General features: G+C 40.7%; 1 protein-coding gene across 1 annotated transcript in view; it reads left to right on the forward strand.

The window, feature by feature from the left end:
- GMPR (guanosine monophosphate reductase) overlaps positions 1–14,295 on the forward strand; it is a 124,803-nt gene that overhangs the window by 92,665 nt on the left and 17,843 nt on the right. The window contains exon 8 of the mRNA XM_068234647.1: positions 8,252–8,411. Coding sequence (XP_068090748.1) covers positions 8,252–8,411 — 160 coding nt within the window. The remainder of the gene's footprint in view (positions 1–8,251; positions 8,412–14,295) is intronic.

Below are 14,295 nucleotides of genomic sequence, written 5' to 3' on the forward strand. Positions count from 1 at the left end.
ATGGAAAAAGCGTTTATAACTGCTTTTGTTTAAATATGTCCCCCATAGCTGTACATTGTTATTACACTTTTATAGCACCTGCTTATTACATTTTTCTTAACAGGATATTAATGATTTGAGTTTCGGTATGACATTTGTTTTGTTGCATCCTCCATAAATTGGCCGCAGGGATTTCCCCAGCTGCAACCAAAATTCTATCATGTAATCAACTGCTATCCGGTGGTTTCAGACTTACAGCTAAACTCTGCACATTTTACTCCTTGCTGTTTCTTTCCTCAAAGAGAAACTAGCACTAGCATTAAAAGTTAAAATTGTGTTTATTTGCCAGGCAAAACCTTTTTAGTTAATTTTAGTCTAAATAGAGAAAGAAAGTAGAAAATTACAATCTCATTTAGATTATTACAACTGTGTCCCTGTTGTGAACGATTGCTCTTACTGACTGCCATTTATAACCAATCTAGACTATAATCATTCGCATATAGGAAATCTCCCCTACAGGAATATACAGTATATATACATTATTATTTATTATTATTATTATTATTTAGTATTTATATAGCGCCGACATATTACGCAGCGCTGTACAGTGTATATATATATCTTGTCAGTAACTGTCCCTCAAAGGAGCTTACAATCTAATCCCTACCATTGCCATATGTCTATATTATGAAGTGTAAGTACTGTAGTCTAGGGCCAATTTTTTTTTTTTTTTTTTTTTTTTTAGAGGGAGCCAATTAACTTATCTGTATGTTTTTGGAATGTGGGAGGAAACCGGAGTGCCCGGAGTAAACCCACGCAGACACGGAGAGAACATACAAACTCTTTGCAGATAGTGCCCTGGCTGGGATTCGAACCAGGGACCCAGCGCTGCAAGGCGAGAGAGCTAACCACTACACCACCGTGCTGCTACATATATGAAACATCATTAAACTGGTTCTTTATATGATCCTGTGTTATTGTACCATCCAATTTTTAGGCAGTGCAAAGATATTATAACAAATGGTAATACTGAGAATTTCTAATTTGCAATGACAGCAATATAAGTAAATTCATAAAAAATAAAACCTTGGGAGGCGGACATGTTTACTGCTGTGTTGCATCTTCTCTTCTTTTGAAGCAAATCTGAAGCCCCACCAAAAAAAGACTGACTGTAGAAGTAAGCAGATGCTGTAGAGCAGGGGTCCCCAAACGTTTTGGGTCGAGGCCGGGTCAACATACTGGAATATACATAAAATGATGTCGTTGCAGGCCAAACAGTGAAGCATACCCAGGTGACAACCTGAAGTCCAATTGGACAGCAGTGTCACCTGAAGTGGAATTTGATTGGAAACCAGCAAATTACTGCTTTCTGGCTTCCATGTGGATGGGTGGTGCAAGCATTGCTATTCTACATTTGGACCACCAATTTTTAAAGATGTAGTGCACCGCATCTATAAGTAATACATTTTGTGTGTGGGGGGGCCAGTAAAAAAGCCTCAGGGGGGCCGCATTCGGCCTGCGGGCCTTAGTTTGAGGACCACTGCTGTAGAGGCTTCCCCAATCCTTTACAACCCCTCTGCTGCCTTCTGGGAACTTCTTCATCCTCATCACAGTGCATCTAATTTTTCACTGAATTTTAAACACACTTACTACCTCTATACCTATAAGGTGCACTTACAGAAATGAAAGGGATCTTTTGAAACAGCTGGGATACCACAGGTTCCTCCCAAACACTTTGCTTGCCTCCCACAGACCACTGACTTGTCAGAAACTGAACAAACAGTGGATCTTTCAGCTAATCAGCCATAGCCTACCTCCAACTGACCCCTGATCATTTAATGCACAATGTGGTTTGTTACCCACACCACACAGTACCAGTTAGGTTACCCTAAGTAGAAAAATTAAGAAACCTTTATGTGAGGCATGTTAAAATAGTTCCACTCAAAGGATCAAAACTTATTACCGTATTTTTCGCCGTATAAGACGCACTTTTTCTCCCCAAAAAATAGGGGGGAAAAGTCCCTGCGTCTTATACGGCAAAGGCAGGGAATTCCCGACTTAGAAACGCCCGCCGATACGGACCGCGACCCGCCGCCACGTCGGGAATTCCCTGCCTGAGTATGTAAGTTGTGGCTGCAGATGACGTATGCCTCTGCCCGCTCCCCATGCCTGTAATGTGTCCGGCGTGTGTAACATGCCCGCTCCCGCTGTGTTATCTCTGCGTGCCCCCGCGAGTGACTAATATGCCCGCTCCCCCGCCTGCCTTATCTCCCTCCCCCATGTCTTGGCTGCCCCCCCCCCGGGTGTTAATCTGCAGCGGGCTTACCTCTCCGCCATGCCCGTGAGGATTGGAGACCTCCTTCACAGCCGCATATCTCGCTCTAGTGATCGGCATGTGATAATGACGCAATCACCACATGCCGATCACTAGAGCGAGATATGCGGCTGTGAAGGAGGTCTCCAATCCTCGCGGGCAAGGCAGAGACGTAAGCCCGCTGCAGATTAACACCCGGGGGGGCCAGCCAAGACATGGGGAGGGAGATAAGGCAGGCGGGAGCGGGCATATTAGTCACTCGCGGGGGCACGCAGAGATAAGGAACACAGCGGGAGGGGGCGTTTAACACACTCAGCCGGACACATAACAGGCATGGGGGAGAGGGCAGAGGCATACGTCAGGTGCAGCCACATGAGGGACACGGCAGCCATGGGGGACACAGAGGACACATGGGGGACACAGAGGACACATGGGGGACACAGAGGACACATGGGGGACACAGAGGACACATTGGGAACACATGGGGGACACAGAGAACACATGGGGGACACAGAGGACACATGGGGGACACAGAGGACACATGGGGGACACAGGCACATGGGGCAGGCATGAGGGACACATGAGGCATGCATAGGTGACACAGAGGACACATGGGGACACAGGCACATGGGGCAGGCATGAGGGACACAGAGGACACATGGGACATGCATGGTTGCCACAGAGGACACATGGGACAGGTATGGGGGACACAGACAACACATAGGGCAAGCATATAGGGCAGGCATGGGTGACACAGGGCACATGGAGCATGTATGAGGGACACACAGATGACACATGGGGTTTGCATGGGTGACACATGGGGCAGGTATGGGGGACACAGAGGACACATAGGGCATGCATGGGGGACACATGGGGCATGTATGAGGGACACAGAGGACACATGGGGAGACAATGGGACACAGGAAGACAACATTTGAGGGGTAACATGTACAAGACTCTCCTGGAATATGGACGCACCAGGTTTAGTATATATATTTTTTTCTCTAGTTTTTGCCCTCTAAACCTGGGTGCGTCTAATATTCCGGAGCGTCTTATACGGCGCGAAATATGGTAATTAGTTGTCAGCTTCCAGAAGAAAACAGACACATAGGCTTGATTCACAAAGCAGTGATAACTGTTATCACACTGTGAAAAGTGCTTTGTGAAACCGCAAAAATTCGCATTCACACGATAATGCACATTTTTTCGCACGTTAAAGTTCCACGTTTGCACGATAAATTCATGTTATGGCGCAAATGCGAACGCGTGAAAATTAGCATTGTTGTGCGAACTCATATTTTTGCACACGATAACTGATTTACACACAAAAATGCCATAAAAACGCACGCAAAGCACTTTTTCTCAGCCGTGACAGCAGTTATCGCGGCTTTGTGAATCAAGCCCATAGAGAACTAATGAGAACATCAACATTCCAACTCATCAAAACTATAGCATAGGGAAAATGAGAACTCTGATAGAATTTACTAAACTTCTTAAATATTTTAAGAACAAATGATCGATCACAACCCACTACTTGAGAGAAAGTAAGGAGCCAATATTGAAAAGAGAGAAAAGGAAAATATGACTATTACTTTCTTTCACAATGCTCTAGCTACCAATACTTTGAAATGAGAAGAAAGATAAATAATCAAGTCATAGAACTACTTGCCAATTTTTTTCTTCTAACCCAAAAGAATAAGCTTGCCAAGACCAAAATGACCAGATTTTCATAAATTAGATACTTTCAAACTTTATTCAAAAAATAAAAACAATGAACCACTTTATCCACAACTACAGTATATCTACGTCCTCTGCGAATTCATCTAAGCCACAAGGACATCGATATACGACTTATAGTTGAAGCACAGCTGTGCACCTGTGCATTGCTCCTGTGCACACCTCCGGCACTATCTGCTGCCACACTAATTGTTGACAAGGGATATATGTTCACTGGGTCAATAAGATTGATTTTTACCATTGAAAATGCTCTTATTTTCTCAGTGCATAGTGAGAAATATACACTGCAGCATTATTTCAGAATCAAATATCTTCACCACAAATTATGACAAGAAGATAATGTACGTTTTCTGATAAACGGTAGACATAGCCAAGCAAAATGTGTTTTTATCTACAATAGCACTTTTTATTTTTAAACTGAAATTGGTAAAACTGAGAAATAATGTGTTTTTTCCCCCCATATTTTCCTCTTTTTTTTTAATTAAAAAGCATAGAAAAGAAAACTGTTTGAGGGGGAAATGACATACAGTGAAAGGCCAGTTTGTCTTAAAAAATACATATATATTTTTAATTTAGGTGTCATAAATATGGATAAAGTTATTGCTGATGAAATAGGTCCATAAGGGGGAAACAAGGTCTGGGTGCGAAGTGGTTTAAGTAGAAGAGGCATATCATCCATCTATGGAAAAGCCTGCTTCTCAATCTAAGATCTGGATCTCATGTGACTGGAACTTAATAAAAGATTAATATACTGGGGAAATTATATAAATGGCATCTCTTTAAATTTTCTCCTGCGTTTTCTTCGAGGAGATATTTTCCAACCTTACTGACAAAATACCTTTAACGCTCCCAGCATGCAAAAAAAATACTCAGAATAAGTTTGTATTACTTTTTTTTACCTACTTTTTATTACTTCTTCAATTTCTAGGTGCTGAAAAGTCATTTTTAGATAAGATGAAAAAATGATCTCCTGAGAGAAAGCTCAGGAGAAAAAAATAACTTGATAAAGGCCTAAACGTTGTAGTTTGAGCAATGGCATTATTTTTCAGACTATTGGAAACAACAGCCCCCAACTACGGCTACTTTCATACTGACACTCTGTGTCGGACAATTTAATTGTATCGTGATGTGACTATGTTGTAATGGTATGTTACATTTGTTATATAATTGGTTTGATAAAAGAAAGACATCCGTTCAACAAGTCCAACCACAATATATGGCACAACACTAACCTGCACCCTCACATATCTCCAGACCCAGAGGAAGACAAATAGAACCCTTACAAGGCTTGGACCAACATTGTAGGAATTAACTCGTAATTATTAGCCATGGATGTCCTTTATGCATGGGAAGCACCCATGCCTGAATATCTGATTCTGAATATCAAAAACAAAAGCCTGATAAAACAAAGGCTGTAATTTATACATTTTATCACAAAGGAATACAGGCAGTCCCCTACTCACAAACAGGTTCCATTCTGGGAGGGTTTTTTTTGGAAGAAGAATTTGTTCATAAGTGGAGAGTTGGTAGACAAGTTGAAATGTAGATAAATTATTTAATTTCAGACAACTATGGATTTGGGCAAGTAGAATATGGCTTGAACGTGTACTGGTTAAGGGTTCTGCCTCTAGAGACCGGAGTTCAAATCTCTGCACTGTTCAGTAAGCCAGCACCTATTCAGTGAGGAAACCTTGGGCAAGACTTTCACTTGGGGTTCTGATTTAAGCCAAGATAGAGTTTAAACCAGACTAATGCTAATGAGCACCTCCTTTTTTTGTAAATTAATTCCTCTAGAACTGTTTCCAGCACCTCGTAGAATTGTTCTTTGGTTTTAGGCAATGCATAAAAATATCCTGGAGAGAAGATCACAGTACACATTTTTATCCCTTTGAAGGAAGAGAATTACCGTACTTGAAATTGCTGTAGTATTATTTCTTATTCATTTTATCATTTTCAATTTTGAGCTAGAGCGGAGACCAATTTACAATAGCTCATAATGGAAATTAATTACAAGAAAAAAGAGAACCGCAGAGCATATCTGTGCTATTTTTCACACATGATGTCATCATGCAGCGCGGCTGGATAGAAAGCTGATGCCTGCTGGGAGAAGAAGGATTTGGGAAATGATAGCAGATTTTATTGGCTACAATACGCTCAGGATGTCAGCATTTAGTGTAGCCATACACAGATGTTTGTAAATCACAACATTCCTGCACTAAGCTGTCATGTAATAAAATGTTCAGCAACACTAAAGTCTTTGAGCATAACTATGTGTAGCAATTTCCAGCAAATTCCCGTGCTTGTTTATACATAACATCATGTCCTATCCAGTCCACTATTAAAAAACTGCAGGAAGCAACAAGATATTTTTAAGTGCCATAAAACAAAAATCTAGAATAACATTTAGGAACTCCGAAAATTAGATTTTCGAATCTTTCCATATTTTCTGTTATGTGTAGTAAAGAAAGAGTATTGGACACTAGGGCCCATATGCAATTAACATTTTTCTCTTGTGTTTTCTCCTAGGAGACATTTTTTTTTATCTTGCATTTAAAATACATGTTTTCAGTACTTTGCAACTGAAAAAATACCCCAAAAATTGATGAAAAAGTACTATCAAAATTATTTTGAGTATTTTCTTGCTTCCTGGTGGTTTAAAAGGCATTTTATTGATAAGTTGTGAAAATATCACCTGAAAACTGGGGGGGGGGGGGGGGGGGGGGAAGTGAATTAGACATGGGCCATGAAGAGAAGGAGGTAAAAAAAGGAACGAAAAGCCAGTATATGAGCTTAAATCTGTCAGTATTTAAAAAGCAATCCAACCCCCTATCACGGCAATTAAACATCAGCTCGTTTAGCCCTTCCTCCCTTTCCCTCCTCTCTCAAGACGTATCCATCCTAATGTGCCTTGTTACAGTATCCCTCCCCCACTGTTATCCTGCTAGTCAGCCTAATTGCCTTTCCCATTCCTGACCATGGCGCCATGTGCACGCTCCTCCCGCACCTCTGTTGCTCCCTGTCTGTCTTTGACGTAACACAACCATGACCTGGGAGGCAAGGTGTAGAGTAGACACATCATGAGGGCCTGAAGGACAGCTGAAGGTAAAGCAGACAAATAGACACATACAGCCAGCTCTTGTTTTGCTCTGCCTTAAAACAGGCTTGGAGCATCAGGCCATGCATATTGACCATCCATCTCAGACTTTTGCAGATTCTGCAGAGTGAAAGGACAGCAATTGCAGATTTTCCATCTAAGCTTCACTTAAACTTTACAACCCACGCCTCCACTGCTGTGACATCTGTGTATGGCTACTCAAGCATAGTAAAATATTATCAAGGCCCACTCATGACTGCTTTTTTATAACAACCGCTTCATATTCAGTTACGCTGATGAAGATTTTACTTTTGTTGAATACCATTTATGTTGGATTGAAATGCATTTCTAATTCTAGCTGTAGAAAGTATGCTTTGTTTCCTCTTCTGCGGCTTGGCACAAATCCTCTGTGTCTGCCTCTGACAAATCTCATTGTCTGTCAGCAATCACTGCTGAAAAGCCAGGAAATTGTTTTAGATTTCCAAATAAGAACTCAAAACAGCATTTACAAAGAAAAACAAGGTAGCTTCATGTAGACTTTTCATCACTCCCAAAGAGTGACTTCTACAGTTATGGAGAATCCTAGGAATTTTATATATACAAATAACTCATTTACTTTAGCCAACAGTCTAGCTCATTGACACTATTATGTAGATGTCATTGTGTAAATTCCTGTCTTAAAGAATGCACTGATTCCAAAACAGGTTGATAAATAGCGATGGTAGTGTCTAGGAGAATTCATGGAGAGGCATGTGATTTTTTTTGATCAGCTGATAGATTTGTAAAGCTCTGATTTGCTGTGATGATATTTGCTGCTTTAGCACATGATCATGACCAGCAAATCAGAGACTTACTGTACATATCTATCACCTTACCAAACTGATAACATGCTTCTCCATGATTTCCCCTAGACAAGACCATCACTTTTGTTAAATCTGCACTTTTAATCCGAGTTTGGACCAGTATATTCTCCTTTGTTCTCCAACCTTGGTAAATCATCAACCCTTTGGTGCACAAATACCACATTGGCTGCTAATACATTTTCGGTGTATTCCCTCCTCCTCCAGTTCCTCCATAATTGGCTGATAACCTAATATCCATATTCTTTTTCATTTTTTTTTGTTTAGGGGCTGGAGCAGACTTTGTGATGCTGGGTGGGATGTTAGCTGGACACGATCAGTGTGCTGGAGAACTTATTGAAAAAAATGGCAAGAAGATGATGCTTTTCTATGGTATGAGTTCCGACACTGCAATGAAGAAACATGCCGGTGGAGTAGCTGAATACAGGTATAAGAACAAGTTGTTTTTTTTTAAAAAAGAGGTCTTTACATCCTCTATAGCAGGGATGTCAAACTGGTGTTTCTAGGGCTGAAGTCCTCACACATTCATGACACAGCTCAAATTAATTGGTGGGTCTGAATCAGGAAAGGTGTGGTCCATGAGGTAGAACACATTCCTCTATTTCTCAGTCCATCCTAAACACTGGCATGGATCTAGCCCTCAAGGCCTAGAGTTTGACACCTGTGCTCTATAGTTTGTAAGAGTACCTCTCCTTGCTCATTCAAAGCTTATGGTGAAAATTCTGGAGCATTAATCATCATTGATCTTGGCTGGTGCTTAACCATAGGTAAAGTGACAAAAATAGGGTCATGCTGCCACAGCCATCCTTACTCTAAATTTTCCTTCCAGCTGTCTTCATCCTCCATCTCAGCTGGGGACAGTTGTAATCAAGTCACTGGAGGTCAGCCAACAAGAATTGCTTCAATTGGAATGGTCACCCATAATTCTGTACCCTGTGATAAAGATTAGTTCTGGTGCCAAGTTTTTAAAGGTCTGGTCTTCTCCTCTGAACAGATCGAGTACACTGGAAATCCAGGCAACTGAGCACAAATAATTTAGGGCTGTGAGTTCCAGCAATCTGCTAATATTTGTTTCCCTTTGAGATCTACAGTACATTCCTTAGCATTACCTTGTCTTTCGGTTTTATGTCATGATCATATCATATTCTCTTGTTCTGCTGATCCTGATTTTTGGAGGCAGTATGAGCCTTCTCATAGGCTGTCTTTAGGATTTGTGTAAGTGAGTAATAGTTACATACAGTGGATATACAAATGTACACACTCCTGTTAAAATAGCAGGTTTTAATGATTTAAAAAAAACGGAAGATGCTAATTCATTATTTGAAAACATCTCCAGCTTTTAATGTGACCTGTAATTTGTACAATGTCATTGAAAAACAATTCTGTTCGGGGAAAAAATAGAAAAAATAAAAATAAAGTACGATAAGCTGGTTGTATAAAAGTTGATACCCTTAAATGAACATTTTATTAAAGCACCTTTTGCTTTGATCACAGCATGCAGTATTTTTGGGTACATACCAGCTCTCAATTAAGGAGAGTCTGGTTAACCCCAAATAAAGTTCAGCTGTCCTAGTAGGATTTTCTTGACATTTACTCAGCTTTCTGCTAAAGCAAAAGCCATCTTTTACAGAGAGCTTACAAAGTATCAAAGGAATCTCATGGTTGAAAAGTATTATTCAGGAGAAAAGTACAAAAACATTTCCATAGCATTCGATGCACACAGTGAAGAGAGTCATCAAAGCGCAGAAAATACAGTTGTGCTCATACATTTACATGCCCTTGCAGGATTTCTTAACCATTTTTCATAGAATATGAATGATAATACAAAAACTTTTCTTTCACTCATGGTTAGTAGTTGGCTGAAGCCATCTACTGCCAAACAACTGTGTTTACTCTTTTTAAATCACTACACAAACTACTAAAATTACCTCGATAAAAAGTTTATATACCCTGATGGTTTGGCCTAATAACATGCACACAACTTGGTTACCTTTAATAGCCATTAAAATCTGTTGTACCATCTTCACATGTGACCTGTTTGCTTGTAATTAGTGGGTGTGTATAAAATGTCTATGAGTTGTGTCTTTCTGAGTCAGGCTCAGATGCAGACTGGCACACAACAGACAGGTTGAGGTGCAGGCTGGTATTCAACAGAGTAAGTTGGAAAGTTGACACTTGTCAAGATCAGGATGAACAGGAATCTGGTACTAAGAGTTGCCAAATTGTACAAGAAGCTGACATTCAGCAAAGTCAAGCTGAGCGAGAGGATATTGTTTCGTGAAAACAGAAAAAAAAATGGCCTCGATTCATCATTGTCTTTGAGATAACTTTTTCCAGTTTGTTAAATTACCAAATTCGAAGTTTATCGATTTCTAGTTGTATTCATCAAGGTTTTTCCGCATTCGGTGTGAAATTGATAAAATATCGATAACAATTCGGTAACCATTCGGTAACATGTCAATATTTCCATTTTACAGCAGTAATTTTACAGCAGTAATTTAACACAAGGCCATAAGATTCCCATGGAATTGTGGGTAAAAGGCAGTCCTTTGAACACTACATAGCAACATTCTGAATAGGGCTTGACACCTGGACCAGGATTCTGGAAATGGCTTGGGACAATCCCACAATTTCGCCAGCTGCGGCTTGATTGCAGCCTTTTCCCAAAAAAATATAGTGCAGCTAGCAAATTAGTTAACCCTGGCACTGCTTGTGTTCTCTTACAAGATGATTCAAGAGAAATGCAGATGTCCTGTTATAGCAAATAAATCTATTCTCTTGCAAATTGATGTGGTTCTAGACCTTATTCTTGCCCTTCTGCGCCTTTGAATCACTTTCAGCTGATACATAACCACTTCAAATGGCTCCATCTTCTCTGTCAGCAATGATCTGACAGGAATAACGACAGAGCAGTGAAGGAGATAACTAATCCTAAATGTAACGCTAAACCACGCCCACTTTCATTTTCATGAATTGCACTTTCTTACGTTTTAACGCATCACTAACGAATGATTACCGAATTATTACCGAATGCTCACTAACAGTCAGCCAGAGGAGCCATGAGTGGCTGCGAGGGCACAGGGTGGCTGCAGAGGGCTGTTCGATGCCCCAGGTAAGTGAAACTCATTTTTTTGGGGGAGTTAAGGTTCCCTTTAACTATCCTTGAGGCAGGGTTGTTGCATGCTGTGCTTAAAACAGGAATGCTGCAGACAGTACTAGTAACTGAGCCACATCTGGAGATGCTGGGGACTGGGTGGCAGCTGGTGGTACTGATGACTAGGCATCAGCTGGCAGTTCTGAAGACTGGACAGGAGCTGTCAATGCTGGAGTCTGGGTGGCATCTGGTGGTGCTGAAGACTGATGGGCAGCTGGTGTTACTGGAAGGCAGCAGTTTGCAGTTCTTACGGCCTTGGCAGGGTAGGTGGCTTTGAAGATGTTGGATAGATACAAAGAGAAAAAAAATCAGTTACAGTTGGTTTGCTCTGCTGACAATTTTCATACTGATTTCTGAAGATGTAGAAGTGGATACCCGTCTACAAATAGTAATTTTAAATGGAAGAGTTTTCCTGGTAGACTGCTAACCAAGTAGTGCTTATATTGGCTGCGATTCTCTCAAATGCACAATTCTCTCAAATGCATGTGTAGGCATCTCACTGACATGAATGAAGCCAGCTTAGAGGCAACAAGACCAGATACAACACTGCTGGAAATAAGTAGGCATATCGGCAGAAGCTGTGGCTCTATCTCAAGCAGTGAGCAGCAATACAGAGATACATAATCCCAAGATCAAATCTATTGTGACAGCCTGTCTACATTATGTGCTTCTACCAGTGACGATAGAAGGATAATACCTGTTAGCATGAAGTGCTGCTCCCAGGGGCAGTATAAAAATACTCAGGATAATACCTGTCGCATATAGCTCCTCCCTTCCTGCCTCCAAGGTTCAATTTGATGTCATTGCATCGAAAGCCAGATGATTCCAGTCCTTTCCTTTCTTGGTGACAGTAGGACAGCTTGGATAATCCATAAGTACATGTTGTGCAGGTTATCTTCCAGCAATAGTACACAGATAAGGAGCATAGTAAATGTTTTCGCATAATGTGCTAATATCTCCGTATGGTTTTGGTGATAAATTACAAAATACAGACCATCTCTTTATTAAGAAAAGTTTAAGTAAGTTTAAGGTAAATTAAATAGTATAGGTCAGATGGCTAAAATAATTTGATTTAATTTATAAAGAATATAGTTTAATTCAATCAGAAACTCATCTATGAACAGTAGTAAATTAGATTGCACCAGCAATTACCGTAATCTGAACACGGGACAGCCCCTTGTGTGGTTGAATGATTAGTGTTGGTTCTTATTAATACTCATATAATACAGGACAGTCACTATGAAAGCATAGTTAACTTTATACAGAAATGGCGCTGATGGGTGTTTCCTAAAAGCTGCGTGTCAAACAGGGATCCCTTTGACCTTGTAAATTAAACGTACAGAAGTAAAATAACTTTTCAACACACTGACTAAAATCAAAAGCTGCTTTATTGTACACAATTATCAATGCTCATGCAATGCATATGAATCCAAAAGTATCCACTCACACCTCACAAATTCGCACACACATCACCATCTAGAAGGGCCCTTCTACTTTTCTATTTCAAAAAGATCGAAAACATGTCTAAAAGATAGTGCCCTCAGTATCTGACACAGGAAAAAAAATATCCCCCAAAAAATAAGCACAATACGCTATCATCAACGCATTTTGACCAATAAAACATTGGTCTTACCCTCCTGATGGTTGAAACGCATTGAGGTTAATGTATGTGGTTGCTATACTATTGATTCAACGATCTGGAAATGAAAGGGGATCACTGGAATCAATTTGGCTACGGCCCGCAGCAGCCGTATTGCAAACAAAAGTTCCAAACCCCAGTGGTGACGTCACCCGATCAGAGAAGCCAGCTGGAACCAGCATAGCGGAGCGGAAGTACAGAGAACAAAACTCTGGGACTTACTGCGGAGATACACCGCGAGAGCTTGGAGGCGGCAGACAGACCGTGTAAAAAGTTATAAGGATCCGGCATAACAGTTGATGTATAAGAGCATGCGGGGGACCGGAGTCTTCTATATAAGTAAAGGAACGGTGAGAGCATCATTGGTTAAAACATCAAACTGTGAGTTATATTGACTAAAGACTTGCAGAGTTTGTTATAACACTCTGAACCCATATTTGAAAAATTACAGAAGTAACTTGGCAATCAGAAGGAAATTGTTCAGCAATTTTGTATATCAACAGGAACTTCTTTGATGATAGCGAAAGCAGATTGTATTGTGCTTATTATTTGGGGAATTTTTTTTATTTTTTTTTTCTGTCTGATACTGGGGGCACTATATTTTAGACATTTTTGAAATAGAAAGGTAGAAGGGCCCTTCTAGATGGTGATGTGTGTGTGAATTTGTGAGGTGTGAGTGGATAATTTTGGATTCATATGCATTGCATGACCACTATGAAAGCATATTTGTTTTAAAGTAGAGCTAAAGTCAAATAAAGAAAGCAGCCTGCCATAAAGTAGAAACACAGTAATAACAATACTGCATTGTTAGGGGAAGAGGCAAAGATCTCCCGAGTCCTAATACAACTATGGAGTTGGGGGGGGGGGGGGGGAGGAGGGAATGGCAGAGACCACCTAATACTGCTATATGGGAGAACACGGGATATTGCCCAAGTTACTTTTTCAGTAATATCACTATCCTATTTCTTCTCCCTCTCCTGCTCTAACACTAACCTCCCCCTTCTTGATGCCTAACACTAACCTCCCTCTCCTCTCCTAACCTTTGCCTCATCACTTCTACCACTAACCTTCCCCTTTCTTCTCTGCTGCCATTATCTGCCATTGCAGTGCAACCAAACTCAATGCCAAACTGAGCCTTGTCCCGGCAACTTCCTCCACAGCTAGCCGAGTGACCGTTCCAAGTTCATGTTCGGCTATATGATAGGAGATAGCTGAGCACCAATTTTGTGTGCCAAAATTCAGGTCCCCATCAACATATAGCCACAAATTTATATTGTGGTCTTTGGCAGCCAGAGACACAACAGGCACCCGTGCACCAAAAATGCCTGCTTCGACCTAATACTGCTATATGGGGTACAGGTAGCACAGAGGCTCTAATCTCCTTTCTAACTTTTATACATCTAAATATAAAGTATGCTCCTCCCTCTGTTATCATGTAATTATATAAGATATATTTGCTTGTTTGAGAAAAAGGGAATAAGGTGGAAAGGAATGAGATTTAAAGCATAGGCACTTTGT

The sequence above is a fragment of the Hyperolius riggenbachi genome, chromosome 5 (genome assembly GCF_040937935.1).
Source record: "Hyperolius riggenbachi isolate aHypRig1 chromosome 5, aHypRig1.pri, whole genome shotgun sequence".
In the NCBI taxonomy this organism is placed as follows: Eukaryota; Metazoa; Chordata; class Amphibia; order Anura; family Hyperoliidae; genus Hyperolius; species Hyperolius riggenbachi.